The sequence below is a fragment of the Syzygium oleosum genome, unplaced genomic scaffold, assembly GCF_021117445.2.
Source record: "Syzygium oleosum isolate NSW1041296 unplaced genomic scaffold, Sole_v2.1 Sole_v2.18, whole genome shotgun sequence".
Taxonomy (NCBI): Eukaryota; Viridiplantae; Streptophyta; class Magnoliopsida; order Myrtales; family Myrtaceae; genus Syzygium; species Syzygium oleosum.
In genome coordinates, this window is record NW_026607502.1 from 7565194 (window position 1) to 7587359 (window position 22166).

At 38.2% G+C, this 22166-nt stretch overlaps 3 protein-coding genes across 3 annotated transcripts; 1 reads left to right on the top strand and 2 right to left on the bottom strand.

Moving 5' to 3' along the window:
• The first annotated feature begins 247 nt into the window (after nt 1–247).
• Nucleotides 248–1442, top strand: LOC115667375 (uncharacterized). Its single transcript, XM_056319586.1, has 3 exons — nt 248–654; nt 913–1284; nt 1429–1442. The coding sequence occupies exons 1-3, from the start codon at nt 534–536 to the stop codon at nt 1440–1442; spliced, it is 507 nt and encodes a 168-aa protein (XP_056175561.1). The 5' UTR covers nt 248–533.
• Nucleotides 1443–3471: 2029 nt separating this feature from the next.
• LOC130140372 (berberine bridge enzyme-like 19) lies at nt 3472–5274 on the bottom strand. Its single transcript, XM_056319545.1, has one exon. The coding sequence runs from the start codon at nt 5211–5213 to the stop codon at nt 3597–3599; it is 1617 nt and encodes a 538-aa protein (XP_056175520.1). The 5' UTR covers nt 5214–5274; the 3' UTR covers nt 3472–3596.
• A 15656-nt stretch (nt 5275–20930) lies between these two features.
• On the bottom strand, nt 20931–21632 carry LOC115687128 (geraniol 8-hydroxylase-like). The gene has a single exon (XM_056319587.1). The coding sequence runs from the start codon at nt 21630–21632 to the stop codon at nt 20931–20933; it is 702 nt and encodes a 233-aa protein (XP_056175562.1).
• Between the last annotated feature and the right edge of the window lie 534 nt (nt 21633–22166).

Sequence of the window (22166 nt, forward strand, 5' to 3'; positions counted from 1 at the left end):
CAAAAATGCCTAATGAATGAGAGACATGTGGGTGTAGTATCACTTTGTCAGTCACTTGTTGGCAAATACTATCTGACACATTCCAGAGTCAGGTTATCTATAATTTGTTCCAGAAAAAGAAAAGAGTTAACACGATCGTGTAGCGAATTAGCCACAGGTTATTTCCATGATTATTGCGTTGGATTTTGTTAAATTTGACTTCTCTTGGTTCTCAAATTGCAGGAAAAAGGATTGATGTCTAACGGTTGTTGCTGAAACTGATCGTCATCTCCTGTCATGTTATTTTCATCATATCTGCTGATTCAAACTACAATTCTGTTCAAGCATCACCAATATCTCCGAGTGCCACCGTGAGCACTCCTGCTATTCCTGATCTTTCCCCTCCAAAGAAGTTACCACACGGACAATGGCGGAGACATATCTCTCCTCAGGCTGCACCTGCACTTGTTTTGTCGCCAGATCATTCACCTCATTATGACCCCTTGATAACTTCTGGTCACCCCCCAACAAGTTCACGCTTGTCCAAGCCATCAATGAAGAGGAGCAGCTTGGTGCCTCCAAGTGCCAGCCTGGCTGATATTGCCCCAACTCAATCCAGTCCTGCTACAGTTCCAGCCACATTGGCTGAGCCACCGCTGTCACGTAATGTCTCAAGTACGTTGCATCCTCGATGCACTCTCCTATCGCTATCTAGTAATTGTCTCTCTCAAAGGTGGGTTTGATAAATGATAACGATTGGAAAGATGCTAGAGTAGTCGTTGATTGTTTTATTACAATATGGCATCGAAGTGATGTTGGGGTAAACAAAATAAATTGGCAACCGGTCCTCTTTGCCTTCTCTTCTTCTATTCAGACTTTTATCATTGTGAGCTAATTGACATTATCATGTTCATTCACCCCTGCTTTTGACAGATTGTTGCCAACCCAACATGGTGCTAAAACGGGGCAGCGAAGGTCGCCATTGTGTTTATCCCATAAAGCTTGACCTTCTGCTGCTAAATGTATCTCAAAATCGTGATGGGAATGTTTTTCTCCAAGAATTTGCTTCTCAGCTGGGCTTGCAAGTTTCTCAAATACAGTTGATAAATTTTTATATGCTCAGCTTTACAAGATTAAATATATCAGTGGATATTACTCCGCAAACGGGATTGAGTTTCTCAGCTAGTGATGTATATGCAACCAACTCTTCCCTCTCTTTACATCGGGTTCGTCTAAGCCCTGCGCTGGTGGTTGATTATGAACTTTTGAACATCACTTGGTTCAAGGCACCTCCATCTTCTGAAGGTAAACCCCGCCCAAGGCACCTGTTTCTCATGTTTGTATCAACTCCGTATACCTTCTAGATATCAAAGAGTTGAAAATGCTCCAATTCCCTGTTTGAATAATCATGGAAGCTTTCTGAAGTTTGATTGCCATTGTATGGTCTAGGCTTACAACAGTGATTATGTAAAAGGAAAATCTAAAGAAGTGATTTGAGTGTATCCGGGTTCTTTGGAAACCGTTAAGAAGTTCAAAGAAGATTCTTTGGCAAAATAACCTTTTAATTGCCACGAATTTAGCCACGACTTTTGTTTTCGTCGCAAATTACCAACGAAAATTGAAATTTTTTATTGCAAAAATTCGCGACGCGACGAATTTTTTTTTGTCCCTAATTTCGTGGGGAATTCGTTGTGCCACGAATTTTGCCACGAATAATTAGCGACGAATTTAGCCACGATTTTTACAACAAGTAATTAGCGATGAATTTTGCCACGAATTTTGCAACGAACTTTGCCACGAATTTAGCCACGAATTGATTTTTGTCGCAAATTACCAACGAAAATTCAAATTTTTCGTCGCCAAAATTTGCGAAAAAAAATTTGCCACGAATTTTTTTGTTCGTCGCTAATTTTGTGGGAAATTCATTTTGCCACGAATAATTAGAGTTGCCACGATTTTTGCAATGAATAATTAGCGACGAATTTTGCAACGAATTTTACAACGGATTTAGTCACGAATTTATCTACGAATTTTGCCACGAATTTGTTTTCGTCGCAATTTACCAACGAAAAATTTAAATTTTTTGTCGCAAAAATTTCCGATGCCGAATTATCGACGAATTTTTTTTCGTTGCTAATTCGTCGGAAATTCGTTTTGCCACGAATTTTGCCACGAATAATTACCGACAAATTTTGCCACGATTTTTGCAACGAATAATTAGCGACGAATTTTGCAACGAATTTAGCAACGAATTTAGCCACGAATTTTGCCACGAATTTTGCGACGAAATTTGTTCGTCGCAAATTACCAACGAAAATTGAATTTTTTTGTCACAAAAATTTGCGACGACGAATTACCGACAATTTTTTGTTCGTCGCTAATTTCGTTGGAAATTCGTTTTGCCACGAATTTTGCCAAATTTTTCGTGGCAAAACCCTTGTTTTTTTGTAGTGAATACTGACCAAAAACTAGTACTAATGTTTCCATTCATATAAAGAATTTTCCACTAAAATTGCGATATGACCAACCCACATGCAACCCACCTATTCCAAAAACTAGTATAATATGTCTTATCCTTTTTCATATGACAAGAAACAATTTGTGTAAATAATAACTAGAAGAAGTGGAGAATTGCCTAAATGATCAATCCAACAGAGTTTACATTCAACGTCCTGTCAACATAAAACCTCTCATAATTCCCATCCATAGATCTTAAGAAGTCTCCAAAGCGTTTCACACAAAGAAAAATTTAATCATTTTTTCATATAGCCTTTAAAGTTGCAATCCCTCAATTTCTTTGAGCCTGTTTGTTTGAACTTCTCATTAGGGAAAAAAAAAAAACAGAAGCAAAACGCACTTATTAGCCTTCCTGCTGAAACAGTAAATTATTATTGAAATTTCAATTTTCACCCATACATCATATCTCAACTTGTGTGTCGATATATTCATTTTGTGAGTGTTTTAAGCGTTTTAGATTAGAAAAGGTCATAGTGTTTGAATGGCAAGATGTAAAATGTAATAGTCAATTCATAAAGATACTTCTCTTTCATGTATCAATTTATAAGAAAAAATTCCATTTTTATTCAAAGCTTCCTTTTACACAGCGGAAAGCACAAATGAAATTCAAGCACATTACTTTTCCATAAGCCTTTATTGCCGTTCTTGCCAATCCTACTTTACCATTTTCATCAATAATTATGTTTTGGACATTTCAATCCTAAAACTCGAGTGCCAAGGGGGACCGCGTACGCTGCGTACACACCTGTTTGAACTTGAGTCTATCGTGACTGTCAATTATGCAGGCCGCCCATGTGGTTCTCACATGATCAACGGCCGCGATGCGTTTCTGTTCTCATAGCTTGGTCAGCGCCCATCATAGTTGTCCACACTTTCTTCCAATTCCATGTGGTCCATCCATCCGACACCACCGCTTATCCTAGCATTTCACAAGCACCGTCTCCAAATAAAAGGACGTGAAACAGTACGCTGATGTCGGTCGATGCAAAGTAATCATTTTATTACCAACGAGAATAAAAATACTATCTTATTGGAGCAATCGCCATTCATCAAGAACGGCTAGCTAAATCAATCGATGAGAAAAGAAAAAGATTCGCTCTTTATTTGGGCAGAGGAGGGATGCTCTGCTCGTTCCTGAAGAAGTTGGTGGGATCAGCCGCAGTTTTCACTTTGACCAACCTCTCGAAATTGTCATTGAAGTAACTGACCCCGTAAACTCGCCCTTCCTCGTAGCTGTTCTTGCCATTGGTGCTAGTCCCAATGTCCAGGTCTCTGTAGTTCAAGTATGCACTCCTTGGTTTCTTTGACACGAATGGAGTCATGAAACTGTGCAGACTCCTGGCTTGCTCCAAGTAATTCTTCTCCAGTTCCGGGTCGTCCTCGCTCCAATTGATGGAGTACTGAATCTTGAACAGATTCCCTGCCCGGTGCGGGAACGGGGTCGCCGACGCCGGGATCTCGCTCATCCGTCCCCCGTATGGATTGAACACGAACCCCACTTTCCCCAGTTCGATCATCTTCTTCCAGAGCAACTCGAGATTAGCCTTAGAGATCGGAGTTTGGACGTAGTCCGATTTCCTCTTGAGGAAGTTGGTGCTATCGACTCGGCTCAGCAAGGTCTCCGGGGCCGGGATGCTGCCGCTGTCGAAGCCGTCCCACCAGAGAACTGACTGGATCCAACTCAACTCCGTGCAATTCTCTTTCTTTAACCCCATTTCGGGTAACTCCTTGTCGGTAATTGCCACGAGCTGATCTGAATTTCCCAGGAACAATGCAACCACTGAGGCCCTTATCGTTTTCTGCCCCTTTTGGGTCTTGGAAGTGACTGGCTGCAATAGAAGCCTCATGAATAGGCCGTGGTCAGTGCTCGGAGCCACGGATTGCCATTTGTACACGAGATCTGTTGCCTGCTGATCGAGCGTCTTCTCGACGCGGAAGACCGTGACCTTCTCCGGGACCGGGACTAACTTAATCTGATAAGCCAGAACGACTCCGAAGCTCGCCCCACCTCCCCCGATGATCGCCCAGAACAAATCCTCTCCCATGGCTTTTCTATCGAGAATCCGCCCCTCGACGTCCACCATCCTCGCGTCGAGGATGTTGTCGACCGACAGGCCGTACTTCCGCAGCATGTTGCCGTACCCGCCGCCGCTCAGGTGGCCTCCGACGCCGACAGTTTGACAAACTCCGGCAGGGAAGCCGTGGACCTTGCTCTTCTCCCAAATCCGGTAGTACAGCTCTCCCAGAGTCGCGCCGGCCTGGACCCACGCCGTCTCTCCCTGGACGTCCACGTCGATCGACCGGAGGTTGAACATGTCGAGGATGAAGAAGGCATCGTCGGAGACGTACGATATGCCCTCGTAATCGTGCCCCCCGCTGCGGATCTTCAGGTGGACGCCGAGCTCCTTGGAGCACAGGACGGCGGCCTGCACGTGGGGTTCCCGCGTGGGCGTCACGATGACGAGCGGCTTCCGCGCCGACGACGAGTTGAAGCGGCGGTTACGGATGTAGGACACGAGGACGCTGGCGAAGGAGGAGTTGGCCTGCGAGTACACGATGTCGGAGACGTGGTCCGACGGTTGAGTGCGGTTCGTGAGGCACCGGAGGAAGGTGTCGTACGCCGAGTCCGAGGCTGCCCATGAAGGAGGGAGATGGAGAGATGCGAGGATGAAGAGGAGGAGAGCAAAGAGGGTAGGAAGAGAGGCCAATGGCTTCATTCCTTCCTGCGTTTTCTTGATGTAAAACTGTCTTTTTGTGGGGTTGTGATGGAGGTTCGGTGTCTATATACCTATATATTTATAAGCCTAACTTTTGAGAGGAAAGTTCGGAGGAAAATCGTCTTGAGATCATATCGAATTATCATTACTTCCCTTTTTGCGTTTTGTTAGCAATATGTATTTACAAAAATTCCTATTAAGGCCATATTTTCTTTAAGAAAACCTAGTCTTTATTTTTTTTAGGAAAAATATCACAAAAAATCCCAAATTATGTCATTTGTGACAAATTTACCTTGAACCTTTTTTCGTGACACGAAAAATCTCAAACTATGCCACTTGTGATAAATTTACCCCGAACTTTTTTTGTAATACGAAAAATCTCAAATTATGCCACATGTGACACATTTACCCCACAATACTTTGGCCCATAGGCATTTTCGTCTTTTTCCTTTTCCTTTTTTTCTTTTTTTTCTTTTTTTCTCTCTTCCCTCCGCCGGCGAGGGCTGCCTTCACCGGATCCGACGAGGGCGACTCTCGCCGGCGTCGAGCGAGGCTGCCCTCGCCCCCCCAAGTGAGGGCGACTCTTGCTCGACACCGGCGAGGGTCGCCCGACGTCGGCGAGGGTTGCCCTCGCCGGATTCGGTGAAGAAAAAAAGAAAAAAAGAAGAAAAAGGAAAAAGATGAAAATGCCCATGGCCCAAAGTATTATGGGGTAAATGTATCACGGGTGGCATAGTTTGGGATTTTTCGCGTCACAAAAAAAAGTTCATGATAAATTTGTTACAAGTGACATAGTTTGGGGTTTTTGGTGGTACTTTCCCTTTTTTTATTTACCAAACTAATTCAAAATATTATTTGAATAAAAATTGCTGGTAAGTAGTCTTCAATTTGAAAGATGAATTTTTTTTAACAAATAACAAAATGAAGTCGGGGAAAAAAATGAAATTCAAGAACGAACCTAACGGAATATTCTCTCTCGAATATGGTGCTAAAGGATTTGGGATAATTTGACACAAATTTGAAAGGTTGGATATTGTTATGATAGGACAAAAATATCGGGATAAAATTAAAAAATCCTCTAAAAGGTTGAGATTTATTGTCAATTTTGGCTCCACCCAATTGACAATGAAGTGTTCAGTGTTATCGAAACCTTTTTCTTTTAGCATAAAAACTAAAACTAATAATTCTCGCTTGAGGTGGCGATCGCGCGAGTTTACTTTGAAATATTTCAGGTGTATTGATCCCGTGACAAATTTACTCAATAAACAGGTTAAAAATAGAATCAATATATTTGGTTTTTAATTTTAGTGTCTAAATAAATCCTTGAATTTATGCTGGAAGGATATATTTAATAGTTTTTTTAAAATTTTCTTCTTTTCCGTACATCACACATTTGACCAAGAGAGTGTTGTCCGTGCCGGCAGATTCTTATACTAATTGGATTGGCTGCCTTTCAGTTTTGCTATCTTATAACTATGGGCGGATGGGCTTCCCATACCAAAATATAAGTCAAATAAATTGGCCAATTGATGGGGCTACAATATCTCGCCATGGTGGTTGATTTTGGTGAATTTTTCATATTTACTATATAAATGTTGCGATCCGTACATTATGACACTTTTAAATTCAAAATTATTGAAACTTTCACAATACCCAAATGTTAGACATGTAAAATCACATGTAATGTTTTCAAATTTAAGAAATAATTTATATTTTGAAACAAAAAAATGTTATTTGCCACTGTTGCTTAAATGTAAACAGAACCTTGGACATCGTTTTCTCTGGAGAAAAATCTCCAATTTCGAAAGGTCAAATACCAAGAAAATTCAGCTGGAGATATTTGTCCAGATTTGTTGTCGTCCGTGTCCTTTTCTTTTCAGATGTGGACACGCTGAACATAGGAATGTGCCAAAAAAAATTAAATTAAAATTCTCACGCGTCTAGAAAAGGGGGAAAGAAAAAAAAATGCGATAGGCAAATGCACAGTAGATAATGGTTCGAACATGCGCTTCTCTCAACCTTTCTAGTAAGAGACAATGATAAAAATGGACCATGAATTTTGTGATCCCCGAAATTTTAATTTATTTAATGTGATTCTTGGATTTTTTGTACATGCTCAATGTAGTCCGCAAAATATATAAACATATTCAATGTAGTCTTTGATTTTGAAATAATTGAAAAACCGCGTTGAATATCTCAAATAGTTCATAGACTAAATTGAACATGTACCAAAAGTTCAAGGACAAAGTTCATGCATCACATTACACATTTGGTCAAAGTTCATGCACCACATTGCATATTGGGTCAAAATTCAGGGACTATTTATATCATTTTTCCTTTTCCTAATGGTGAGGATCAAATGATGTCAAACTTGAGATTTTTCTTTTGGTGCGATGAAGGAAATGGAGTATCCATAGCAATTCCAAAGCCCTTAAATTGATTGGTGAAGTATTGGGAAAAAAAAAAGAAGACATTTGAGATTTCGGATCCTTTCGATTAGATTAATTTCGATAGTACTAGGTTCTTCTCACAAAAGTCCTTATTCAATTTCCAACCTCAACTCCGTGCTATATCAGAAGATCGAAATCAAAAGTGAACTATACAACTCATAGAAAATAAAACCGTAGTAAAATCATAAAGTTCATTTAAGTAATGTTGTAATTATGAAGGGTTAATGAATCAACGAATGTGACCAAAAACAAAATACGGCTCTTCAGTTCATGTATCTCTTGGATTTGTGTATCTACTTAATTCATGTATCTCTTGAATTCATGTGTCTTTTGGATTCGTGTATCTACTTAATTCATGTATCTCTCGAGTTCATGTATTTCTTAGATTCTTGTATCTATTTAATTCATATATCTCCTGTATTCTTGTATATATATAATTCATAGTTCATGTATTGCTTCTATACATGAATCCTAAAACTTTATAAATAGAGTTGAAATTCTTCATTTAAAGCATCACCAAAAAAAATCTACATCTCCTCACTTGAAATTTCTCTAGGTGTAATGGTTTCAATAAGTGTTTGACAGAATCCTATTTGCATAGTGTTAACTCAAACTGGTTTGAGGTATTGTCTTTTGGGAGACATAGTTCGTGAAGCCGCTTAGCACTGTTGGTAGGAAGTAATCGCCTTAAGGAAATTCGGTTAGCTATACCTCACCTCTTGTTTATTTTTGTTATCGCTTTCTAGGATTTATTGTTTTTTTTATTACAACAAATAGTGTTGCTGTATCTTCTTCCCCCATTACGTAATTTGTCTTTTCTTCTTCATCTTCAACAAGTAATCCCACGTTGAGGTGATATTCAACTTATACTTTCTTTCCTGGAATGAAAATTTCGCATACAATATTTTTAAGCTTAATTTCTTCTCAAATACGAATACAAATTATACAATATAAGTTTTTTTTGGTCAATAATATAAGTTATAAACTACAGTTGATATTATCTTTAGAAATTTTTATTAGCTTTATTATTATGTGAATGTCTTTATTCATTGCAATTCAATTGCTACATCGTGTGAACATAACTTTCACATGTGAGATTTTGTGGAAGTAGTGCGAACTATTCTAAAAATTAAAGATATTAGATAAAAACTTCGTTTAATAATTAAATATTTTAACATGTAATTTGGTATAAGCCTAAGCATGGAAATATGTCATTGAGGAGGCAAACGGAGGTATGAAAGAATTAAACTCAAGATTTCCTACTCTGATACCACGTGAAATTTTGTGAGACTATTGCCAACTGTTTAAAATTTTAAATTATTATATGAATGTGTGGTAAAATATTTAAATATTCTAACACCATAGAGTCAAATTTTGATTTGTATCTTGAAACAACCTCGTGACAGTCTATGTCTTGAGCATTTACTATAGCATATGAAGAAACTTCGTGACTTCTGACAAGTTTGTCAACCTTAGATCTTAAGTTCTGGATGTAGTAGTAAATACAGCTCATTGCGGACCGTCATGATTACAATCAGAGGGTTATTTATGCTGATTGCCGCTCTCCACTTTTTTGTCAATAAAAAAATTTATATTTGCAAGCAATGAAATGTTACAACAGCAAATGATCCAAAAGGCTACTTTTTGCAACATTTGGTCCAAATTGCAAAAGTAACTCTTTTCAGGAGTTTAGTTCAAAAAACTCATGCAGCATCATCTTTAAAGAATTCAATGGACCACATGCCTTCGCATAATTGAAAATGTAGCAACTATAAACAATGGCTCAAATTGAATTTCCAATCCAACCAAGTGAAAATTTGTATTGGATCATGATTTTTTCCAACCATTCTATTTAATTGACGAGTTACACACATGGCCGACACTTACATCTAAATTTCATTAAGTTTGTTTGTGGGTAACTTTATAACTCATAATCAACCAATCAAAGATATGATTGGCGAGATAGAGGAAAATATAGCCTATTTATAAATGTTTTATAGAGAAAGTAAGTAGCTCCTCGAATCTCATCAGTTGATCTTTCTAGTTTGCATGGCGACTTCTTAACGAGGAAAATGAAGATGATCCTAATCCTGAAAGCAAAATCTATTCAATCCTCAGATGGAGCACATGACCACTTGTTATCCATTTGATGGAAAAAATAGGGAAACGTGGCCGGGACATTTGATAATTAGCGCGCGTTCAGACCCTCCTTTAGATAGTGGTAAAATTTGTGGTTTATGTCGTGATTTTATGACACAAACTGATTGTCTCAATTTAATCTCCGTACCTTGGTATACCATGAAATAACATCATTTTTCTTATTAAAAAAAATTCACCTGATGCTTTTTGATAACTTATTTCGTGAACATGTAATTCATTTCAACTTGAAAAGATTCGCATTATATAGACCTGTCAAATGATTGAGTTGAATTGGGTTTGAGTCAGGTAATAAATAGTTCGATCCAAATTGACCCATATAACTTGTTTATGACCTAATTATTGCTATACAAATTTCTCGACTTATACCTAGGAGTGAGCGGTTCCCGGTCCGGTCCGGTCCTACCCAAGAACCGGGAACCGGACCGAGAGGACCGGTTCCCATTTTCTAGGACCGAGGACCGGACCGGCTAGTCCTAGGACCGTGGACCGGTTCCAATGGAACCGATCACGTACTTTTAAATTAGGCTTTCTATTTTAAATAAATAAATGTATTTATTTTTCTATTTTCAAATGGAACCAATCACGTTCCAATGGAACCAATTCCATTTTCCAATGGAACCAATCCTTAAAAAAATTGGTAAAGGTAAGAGGGAATAGATTAGGCTTTCTTTTTTTTTCAAAAAATTTAAAAAGTAAATAAATATATATTTATCGGTCCGATCTGGTCCGGTCCGGTCCGGTTCCCACTCTAGAACCGGGAACCGGACCGTCCGGAAATCGGTTCCACTTTTAGGAACCGGGAACCGGACCGATACTCTCAAGAACCGGACCAAACCGGTTGGTCCGGTCCGGTCCAGTCCGGTCCCGGTTCGGACGGTCCATCATGCTCACCTCTACTTATACCCGACCCATATGACTAAAACATTTCCATATTTAATCCAATTTTAAAAACTTATAAAATTTTTTTTCATTTTTCTTTCTAGAAATCTGGCGAGATTGCCTTCTTCCTCCAGCAATCGGTGACAACCAACGACCGGTAATAGCCGGCGATCACCAATGACTGGCAGCGATCGGCTAGATCCTGGCGAGCTCAAGGCTTGATCTCACCTATGGCCGTCGCCGGCTAGTCTTGGCAGAGAAATAAGGAAAAGGAAAAAGAAATAAAATAAAATAAAATAAAATAATTATTAAAAAATTCAAAATTTTCAAAACAATTCGCGGCCCTTGCCTTGTGGCTGGCGACTCTCGCCACCTCTCACCTCGCCTAGTGTCAGCAAGGGTCCTGCCGGCTCTCACCGGATTTCGTAAAAGAAAAAAGAAAAAGAAAAAAGAAAAAAAGAAATTATAAAAAATCACAATTTTTAAAAAATCAGAAAAATTGTTTATGACTCACTTAAGATAGTTAGATAACCCATTTAAAACCATTTAATACCAAATAAATTATTAAGTAACCCATTTATGACCAACTTAAGCTTGTTTTTAAAACTAAGGGTTGATACCATAAAAAACCCCAAATCAATACATCTGTAACTAATTTTTTTATCATCAAAAATTTCAAACCGGTACACTTGTGACAAATTTATCAAAAACTAATTTTTTGACCATAAAAAACCCTAAATTGGTACACTTGTGACAAATTTAATCCAAACTAATTTTTGACCACCAAAAACCTAAATTGATGCATTTATGATAAATTTACCCTTTGTCAGTTTCCATTAAATTGGATTAATATTACGAAAAATCATAAACTGGTAACAAACGGAGGGTAAAACTCCCAACTGGTACACCTGTCAACTGCCACGTGTCATTCAATTCAATAATTTAACGATAAAATTTAATAGAAATTAACGGAGGATAAAATTATCATAAATGTACTAATTTGAGTTTTTCTGTAATATTAATTCAATTAAACATTCCATAACGAGTGCAAACCCCTTACATAATAGTCAAAAGGGTCGATGGCAGGACCTCTCCGCACCCTATAATTATCCAACAAATATACGTAAGGATTCAAAGAGAGATAGTGTGACTCGGCATGGCATTACAATGGGAAAGTTCTTTGGGTCCGTTCTCGTTGTACTTTTATGCCAAAGTAGGCGGCATCTAGGGCGTTTACATTTAGCTTCGAGATACGCGTGGAATTAATGGGGGCCTCATATGCTAAGTCAGCTGAGAAGAAGCCGAAAAGAAAAGTAAACTAAACAACTAGGAATGATCAAATGGTATTGGACTTTTGTTAAGTACCATTTAACCAAGATTCCGACTTTTCTAAACTATCATTTATAACCTAAGATTCCGAGGATTGTTGGGAACGTAGTCGGACAGAAAAAATTTCATGCATTAATAGTTAAATTTTAAGATTTTATGTACTACGACAAATTTTTTTTATAAAAGTTGCAAATAAAAAAATCGAAGAGTTGTAATCAGTCATCACTCGAGAACCTATTTTTCGATGGATCTATTTTTTTTTTTGGATTAGTACCACCAAAAATCTCAAACTGTTACACTTGTGACAAATTTATTTCAAACTAATTATTTGACTACTAAAAACTTCAAACTAGTATACCTGTGACTTACTCTCCAATAAATTGGATTAATACCACTAAAAATCATAAATTGGTAAACCCGTGACAAATGGAGGGATAAAATCCTAAAATAGTACACCCATCAACTACAAAATTTGACGGAAATTTAACTGAAATTAACGGAAGATAAATTTGTCACAGGTGTACCAGTTTGGAATTTTTTATGGTCAAAAAATTAATTTAAAGGTAAATTTGTCACATGTGTACTAATTTAGAATTTTTCGTGATAATAATTTTTTTTCGGACTATTGAGGTGATTTTTTTTTCATCCTTTTTGTTGAACTCAATATCCGTGTTACGTGTCAATTTTCGTTGTTTGGCCAAAAGAACATAAAAGAAAGGGTTAATACCACGAAAAATCCCAAACTGGTACAATTGTGATAAATTTTTCTCAAACTATTTTTTTGACTACAAAAAATTCCAAACTGGTACATCTATGACAATTTTACCCTGAACTATTTTTTTGACCATAAAAAATTCCAAACTGATACATCTGTTATATTTTTACCTAATTTTTTGACAATCAAAAACTCCAAACTGGTACACCTATGACAAATTTACTCTTCGTTAATTTTTATTAAATTTTCCTGTCAAATTGCTAAGGTTTATGACACGTGGTAATTGACAGGTGTATTTAATTTTACATGTGGTAATTTTACCTAATTTTACTGTGATAATTTTACTTAATTTTTTGACCACCAAAAACCTCAAACTAGTACACCTGTGATAAATTTACCCTCCGTTAGTTTTCGTTAAATTTCATTTTCAAATTGCTCAGTTTAATGATACGTAGTAATTGACAGGTGTACCGGTTTGGAGTTACCCCTCTATTCGTCATAAATTTACCAATTTGTGATTTTTCGTAATATTACTCCAATTTAACGGACACTAACAGATCATAAATTTATCACAAGTGTATCAGTTTAGGGTTTTTAGTGGTTAAAAAATTAGTTCGAGGTAAAATTATCACAAGTGTACCAGTTTGGAGTAAAATTGTCACAAGTGTTCCAGTTTGGAGTTTTTGGTGATAAAAAAATAATTCGGGATAAATTTGTCACAGGTGTAATAGTATTGGGTTTTTTTTGGTCAAAAAAATAGTTCGAGATAAAATTGTCACAAATATACTAATTTATAATTTTTCGTGATATTAATTCAAATAAAAAGATTTTAAATTGTCACTGTCAATGACGTCATCGGATGCGCATGGACTTTTTTGGCCTAATTTTTCGTAACTTTAACTTTCTAGATGGCAGAGGTTAACTTTAACTTTTTTCTATATGGTCAATGACTCTACAGTTGCCGCCCATTTTCGGTCAACTTTTGCAACAAGCGGACGGGGACTGAGCACATGGCCCTTTCTGGACCGCTCCCGTTCCGACAGCGCTCGCTTACAAAAAAGTCTTGTCAAATAAAAGCGTTTCATAAGTTATGCAATTATTCATAAAAGTAAATGCGATGAAATCTTAGAATTTAAATTTTTTTAAAAATAAAAACATCAAATCTCATTATTTTTTTCAAATAAATATTTGAAATAAATTTTATCTCAAATAAAAATTTAAAGTGTCTTGTTAGTATCAAATAAGAAATTGAAGTGAATAAATCATCTCAAATAAGAATTTTTGGCTAGTTGGTGATTATTCCGGCGTTGAAAAATAGATATTTTAGTTTAAAAAATTAAATATACTTTTTTACTTTCATTTTCTTTTTTTTTTCTTTTTTTTTTCTTTTTCTCTCTTCCTCTCCTGAGGCCGGTGGAGGTCGCCGGCGAATATTATACAAGTGCCAACTCCTAAAACTATTGGTACAATCAAGAAGACTGCTAAAATACAACCTGAACTTTAAGATTAAAAAAAAAAGGTTAATATCATCAAAAATCTCAAACTATGTCACTTGTGACACATTTACCTCAAACATTTTTTTGTGACATCAAAAACCCCAAACTATGCTTATTGTGACACATTTACCCCAAACTTTTTTTTGTGACATCAAAAATCCCAAATTATGCATTTTGTAACACATCTACCTTCCGTTACAATTCCGTCTAAAATCACCGTTTATCGTCTTCTCCAAAAAAAAATTACACTGTTCATCGTCTTCGAAGTTACTGTTCATCGCCTTCTCGCTCGACTGAAGCTCTTCCGAAGCTCGTCTGTCACTGCCCATTGTTGCCCGGACCTCCGGGAGCTTCGTCATAGTTGCCGACCATGGTGGCCACTCGAGCTTGAAGCTTGGCCATGGCCTCTCCACTCGTGCTCGAAGCTTGGCCATGGCCGCTCCGCTCGAGCTCGAAGAACAGTAAGTGAATATGACCCAAGCCAAGGTGAAATTGGGCTCGGAAGGACACTCTTGGATGTAGAACAAATGCAAGGCACATTCACAACTCTTTAACCAACGTTTCAACAAATTAGAGAGCGCCTCAGTCAATTACACTGAAAAACTCCGTCAGAGGCCCCCTGGTTGCAAATCCACCTCTTTTAAGAAGAGAGAGTGCCAGCTCGCATTCGTGCCATCCCCACAACCCACGGGCCAATCTCCCCAGCGTCTCATGCTTCACTTCTCGAACCCACGCCGGCGCAAAGCTCACGACAAGACCCACCAAACAAGAGATGTAAGCTTTCCAAGTGACGGGATCGCGCCCAAGGGACACACACCCCTCCAAAACCCCCTGCCAGAAAGTCCATGTGCTCCCCGATGATGTGAGATCTCCGAAAATACGTCCACGAGGCTGCTCTCACCCTAACGCCGCATGTGAATGCACCTGTCAAGTATACGAAATATGCCATTCCATATCCCTCAAACATGCGGGATGGAAAACTTCTTTCACCGTGTTTCTCTTCCGGAAGAGCTTTGGCCGAGCGAGAAGGCAATGAACAGTAGCTTCGAAAACGATGAACAGTGCAATTTTTTCTTGGAGAAGATGATAAACAGTGATTTTGGACGGAATTGTAACGGTGGATAGATGTGTTACAAAGTGCATAATTTTGGATTTTTGGTATCACAAAAAAAATTTAAGGTAAATGTATCATAATTGACATAGTTTGGATTTTTTGTGTCACAAAAAAAAATTTGGGGTAAATGTATCACAAGTGGCATAGTTTGGGGTTTTTGATGGTATTAACCTTAAAAAAAATATAAAATGTATTAAAATATATCTCGAGTTTGAGCCCGAAACGAAAATCTAAATATTTCGAATTGATAATTTACGGACGAACGAAATCGAGCAAAAGGAAATATTGAAAATTTGCTTTCCTAATATGCAAGAGTTGGCAGCAAACAAAAGAAAAGGAAAATAGAAAGAATATTTTATTCTTTCCTAATTCTAGTGGGAGTCACAGTCTGCCAAAGAAAGACGAAATAGGAAAGTCCTTGATTTGTTGACCGCATGGAATCCCTTTCCAAGCTGGAGTCGGCCACTGTACGTTCACTTCTTGGGCATACATATATATATATTCTTGAACTTGGCCGCAAGCAGAAGACATCTTGATGCGCTATTATTGATGAAGGAGACTTCTTGAAGCACCGCTGGCTTGCGAGTGCTTGTTGTGCGAAGACGTGCAGAGGAAATTCGCGAATTACATCCATGAAGTTAGTGTTGAAACCGATTAAATTCTTGTGGTAAGAATTTGTGTATAATTCCTTCCGAGATTGAGAGATTATTTCGTGAGGAATTATGGAGCTAAACACTACGTGAGTTATTGGGTGTAATTAGGGCTTGGGAAACACTTAGAGTGTTTGAGTGACTCGAGTGTGGTTGTAATTTCCGTTATATCGCTTGATCTATAGTGGAATTTCGTGCTACTCTCCCCGTGGACGTAGGTCACTACAACCAAACTACGTAAATCCGGTGTCCGATTTATTTTCTTATTCTATCAAATTTATTATCCGATCGCTTGGCTTCCGCAACAATTGGTATCAGAGCCTGGCTTGGCTGAGTTGAAGCGAATTGATGGCGATAGAAGAAGGAAAAGTGAAAATTGACAGATTTGATGGGAAGGACTTTGGTTTCTGGAAAATGCAGATTGATGATCATCTATATCAGATGAAACCGCACTTGTCCTTGTGTGGGGAGAAGCCAGAAACGATGAAGCAAGCTGATTGGGAATTGCTGGATAGACGAGCTTTGGGTGTTATTCGGCTAACGTTGGCTCGTAACGTCGCATTTAACATCGTAAATGAGAAGATCACTGCGGGTTTGATGAAAGCCCTATCGGACATGTATGAGAAGCCATTTGCGATCAACAAGGTCTATTTGATGCGACGTCTGTTTAACTTGAAGATGAGCGAAGGTGCATCAGTTGCTGATCATGTTAATGAATTCAATGTGATTATCAGTCAATTGAGTTCAGTTGATATTGACTTTGAAAATGAGGTACGTGCTTTGATTCTATTATCCTTATTGCCTGATAGCTGGAATACTACTGTTACTGCTCTAAGTAATTCCTCTGGGTCAATAAGTTTGACGTTTGATGGTGTTCAAAATTTAATTCTGAGTGAGGACATCCATAGAAGAAAATCTAGCGAACATGTATTTGCTACTTTAGTAGGTGAAAATAGAGAAAGAACTGGTACACGTGCTAGCAGGAGCAGTATGAACTCGAATAGACGAAGTCAGTTTAGGACTGGTGATGTCGTCTATTGGAGCTGTGGCAAGAGGGGGCATCTTAGAAGGGATTGCCTTAAGCTGAAGAACGAGATGGGTAAGGGAATTAGAGTTGATTCTGCAGATGATGTTGCAGCTATAATAGTCAGTAATTTGGATAGTGCTGATTTTGTCTTGTCTGTCACTGATTATTCGTCGTTTGACGGATGGATTATGGATTCTGGTTGTTCTTTTCATGAGACACCAAACAGGAACTGGTTTACTACTTATCAGTGCATGGATAGTAGCAAAGTGCAGTTGGAGAACAAGGCTGAATGCGAACTTATAGGTGTTGGTGATGTCAGAATTAGATTGCATGATGGTATTGTGAGGACATTGACTAGAGTGAGACATGTTCCAAAGTTGAAGAAAAATCTGATTTCCTTAAGTGCCCTGGATTCAGTTGGGTGTTGGTATACTTCAGAATGTGGAATTTTGAAGGTTATTCAAGGTGCCTTAGTGAAAATGAAAGGAATCAAGTATAGTGGCCTATATGAGTTTCAAGGTGAGACAGTGATGGAATTCACTGCGGAGACATCGGATGCATCTGTTCGAGAGTCTGAATTGTGGCATATGCGTTTGGGGCACATTAACGAGAGAAGCCTGAAGGTTTTAAGTGAAAGAAATTTGCTATGTGGTTATGTGGCTAACGAACTGAATGTATGTAGGTGTTGTGATTTAGATCAACGGCGGAAAGTGCATTTTAGTGCGGTTGTTAGAGAAACCATGGAAATTACAGAATTGATTCACTTGGATGTTCGCAGTTTGTCGTGATTTCCTTTGAGGAAGAGTGTCAGATTTATGCTAACAGTTATTGATGACTACTAGAGGAAGACTTTGGTATTTGTGCTAAGGCACAAGTTTGATGCTATTATCAAGATCAGGCAGTTGAAAGCTTTGATCGAAAAGGAGACTGGTAAAACGATCAAGCATGTGCGGACTGACAGTAGTATAGAGTTTTGCTCGAAACTGTTAAACGAATTCTGCATGAAGGAAGGCATAGTGAGACACCGCACTAATGCCAATGAACCACAACAAGTTGCAGAGTTGATGAGCAGAACATTACTAGAGATGGCTCATAAAATGCTCTCTAGTGCTGGTATGGCTAGGAGATTCATGGCGGATGCGCTTAGTACGACGAGCTACATGAAGAATAGATCCCCATCGATTACGATTGGATGTCGGACTCCCGAAGAAGTGTGGTCAGGTAACGTTGCTAATTATTCTGTTCTTAGAATATTTGGTTGTCCATGTTATATTCGAGTTAGTGATGGTAAACTCGATGGAAGGGCAATAGGGCAATGAAGTGCATGTTCCTAGGTTATGCACAAGGTGAGCGGAGCTATAAGTTGTGGTGCCCGGAATTAAATTCACCTGTTGTCAGCAGAGAAGTTACATTTGACGAGTCTCTAGTACTTCTGACTAGGAGTGTTAGTAGCAGTGTTCACACGGATCTGAACGATGTTCAGCTTGAGGTGGAGTTGTAACCAGAAACTCTTGAGGTAGCGAGTACTAACGAAGTAATCGACACAGATGGTGCTTATAGCGAGGTGAAGCCTATTGAGCCAACAGTTGCTGTAACTGTTGATATTGACAAGGTGAGTATTCGATCTCCGAATAGATATGGATACAACGATGGTTTTGCTTTATCTGCGGTTAAGGAGGTTGTGTCGGAAAATTCTTGTGGAGCAATTAAAGGTGCATGTGGAATTGGTATTCTGATGAGGTCCACGGTTATGGCGAAGTTCAAGCGCAGCTTAGGCTTGAAAGACGTTTGTGGCGGTTGAGCCCATTGGGGCTGTGAGAGAGTAGTAGCGAAATTCTGACAAAGTGATTATTACTTGGCTCAAATGTCGAGTCAAGGTGGAGATTGTTAAAATATATCTCGAGTTTGAGCTCGAAACGAAAATCTAAATATTTCGAATTGATAATTTACGGACAGTCCAAAATCGAGCAAAAGTAAATATTGGAAATTTGCTTTCCTAATATGCAAGAGTTGGCAGCAAACAAAAGAAAAGGAAAATAGAAAGAATATTTTATTCTTTCCTAATTCTAGTGGGATCCACGGTCTGCCAAAGAAAGACGAAATAGGAAAGTCCAAACTTGGACTTGTTGACCGCATGGAATCCCTTTCCAAGCTGGAGTCGGCCACTCTACGTTCACTTATTGGGCATACATACATATATATATATATATATATATATATATATATATATATATATAATTCTTGAACTTGGCCGCAAGCAGAAGACGTCTTGATGCGCTATTGTTGATGAAGGAGACTTCTTGAAGCGCCGCTGGCTTGCGAGTGCTTGGTGTGCGAAGACGTGCAGAGGGAATTCGTGAATTACATCCATGAAGTTAGTGTTGAAACCGATTAAATTCTTGTGGTAAGAATTTGTGTATAATTCCTTCCGAGATTGAGAGATTATTTCGTGAGAAATTATGGGGCTAAACATTGCGTGAGTTATTGGGTGTAATTAGAGCTTGGGAAACACTGAGAGTGTTTGAGTGACTCGAGTGTGGTTGTAATATCTGTTGTATTGCTTGATCTATAGTGGAATTTCGTGCTGCTTTCTCCGTGGACGTAGGTCACTACAACCGAACCACGTAAATCCGATATCCGATTTATTTTCTTATTCTGTCAAATTTATTGCTCGATCGCTTGACTTCCGCAACAATGATTGTACCATAAGTGCTAAATTCCTTTCACAAAAAACCATCAATTATGAAATATCAATTGAAATGTGCAACCCCTAAATCTATTTACTGGTGCAATCTAAGCCTAGACTTTTAATGAGTTAAAACTTTTAATACGTCAAAAAAAAAGGTCAAAACTTTTACGAAAAATATCACAAAAAATTTCAAACTATGCCACTTATGATAAATTTACCCTGAACTTTTTTTTGTGACACGAAAAATCCCAAACTATATCACTTGTGATAAATTTACCTTGAACAATTTTTTTGTGACACGAAAAACTTTAAATTATGTCATTTGTGACACATTTACCCCACAATACTTTGGCCCAAGGACATTTTCATCTTTTTCCTTTTATGTTTTTTTTTCCTTTCTTCACTCTTCCCTCCGCCATTGGCGGAGGGAAGAGTGAAGAAAGGAAAAAAAAGAAAAAAAAAGAAAAAGGAAAAAGGCGAAAATGTCTTTGGGCCAAAGTATTGTGAGGTAAATGTGTCACAAGTGGCATAGTTTGGGATTTTTTGTATCACAAAAAAAAGTTTAGGATAAATTTATCGCAAGTGACATAGTTTGGGGTTTTTCGTATCACAAAAAAAAGTTCTTGGTAAATTTGTCACAAATGGCATAGTTTGGGATTTTTGGTGGTATTTTCCCAAACTTTTAATGAAAAAAAATAATCAAATTTCGTTATTATATCAAAAAGTGCAATTTAAGGATTTTGCATAAACAACTTTTGGTACTTTTCACCAAAATGAGTTAAAATTGATTTGTTTTGAGAAGATTTAGAACTTAATTATACCAATTGATTGGTTTAAGACTCAATTTATAGATAATGCTTAGGACTTTTGATGCACTTTTTCCTCCTTCTATTCCAGTAGTATAAGTATTTGGCATATTAGTCAGTTAAACACCTACTTTAACATTAATGATGGGGACTAAGCCAGTAAAAGATCAATAGTTATTTAAGACTATGGAGAGAAATTACCAAACATACCAAAAATAAGTGCTTGATTTGAAAGATCTCCATGTCCTCATTCTCATCTTCACATATATCAATTAGTGTATCCAAAACATCATCCTTCCTAGCATAATCCGATGCTGCCCTCATCTGCAGCCTTTTTTGTATCAATCCCTCGGATAGATCCAACATTTGCCCGAAATACAGCTTCATTTGACGCCTTGAACCTTACGGGTCAATCTTCCTTAGCACCGGAAAGTAATCTGCGATGTTAGGTTTTCCGGCCTCGACCATAATACGAGAAACGATCTTCTTGAACTCGGTGGTAGAAACAGAAGAAGGGTCTGCTAAATCCAAGGAGAAAATGGTGTTGAACAAGAAGTTAAGGCTTGTCCTGAAAGCCGCTTCACTGATGTCCACTGCATTGCCGACTTGAGTGCTTATCTTGACGTGGGCAAGAAGTTCTTGCACTTTCTTAAGGCGCAAATGTTGAGTCGAGTGAAGCTTATTGTTGGTGAATATGTGTAGGTTGCATACTCTCCTTAAATTTCTCCATAGAGGCGAGATGGGCGCCCAGGGCAAACCGAGCTCGTCTTGCTTGAATGTAGTTAGCGTGTTGGGGACCATGCGGTTCGAGAAAGACATGTCGTGGACTTGGAGGATTTCTTTGGGGACAATCGGTGACGAGACGACTACAGTGGTTATGGATTTGAGCCGGAGCTTGAGGATGGGGCCATAAGTGCGAGCGAGCTTGGCGAGGGACTTGTGCAGAAGATCACTGAGCTCAAGGAGGTTACTGATCACAGGAAGAGGTGGTGGACCGGGTGGGAGATTGGAGGGACTCGTGCTGGCCTTTTTCTTGAGAAAACGAAGACCTTGGAGTAAAACCAAAACGAGGTAAGCACATAGTATCAACGCCAATAAATCCATCTCTCTCTGTCTCTCTGTCTCTCTCTCTCTCCCTATGTATTCTAAGGGTGGAGAACTGGTACGACGCACTCGACATCTTCCATTCAATATGCTAAGAATTGGATATATATATTCGCACTCGACATCTTCCATTCAATATGCCAAGAATTGGATATATATATTCGCACTCGACATCTTCCATTCAATATGTTATATTTAATCGTCGTTCCAAATAATTGAAATATCTAATATATTGAGAAAATAAATAATGGATATGAGATATGCTACTAGTTCTAGCAACGTTGAAAATATATCCTAGTATAAAAGTGCAGATTTCTACACAGAAAACTATTAAATAAATAAAATTAAATAAAAGCGCGAGCATTATAAATAATAAAGAGACCGTAAACAATATATAAAACTATAAGAAGAATTGCAAGGAATTCTAGACCAACCATGTAGGTGGTATTGCTAAGAAAAGGGTAAAACGGTAAGAAGAAGTAAGGATATATATAACAATTGCAGAGAACTGCTTTAATCTAAAGTACAGACCTT

Bases quoted from the DNA above. Each gene is read 5' to 3' on its own strand.
- LOC115667375 (XM_056319586.1), top strand. From the start codon at position 534: ATGAAGAGGAGCAGCTTGGTGCCTCCAAGTGCCAGCCTGGCTGATATT. The intron at 655-912 runs GTACGTTGCATC...TGCTTTTGACAG, and splicing joins GCTGTCACGTAATGTCTCAA to ATTGTTGCCAACCCAACATG.
- LOC130140372 (XM_056319545.1), bottom strand. From the start codon at position 5,213: ATGAAGCCATTGGCCTCTCTTCCTACCCTCTTTGCTCTCCTCCTCTTC.
- LOC115687128 (XM_056319587.1), bottom strand. From the start codon at position 21,632: ATGGATTTATTGGCGTTGATACTATGTGCTTACCTCGTTTTGGTTTTA.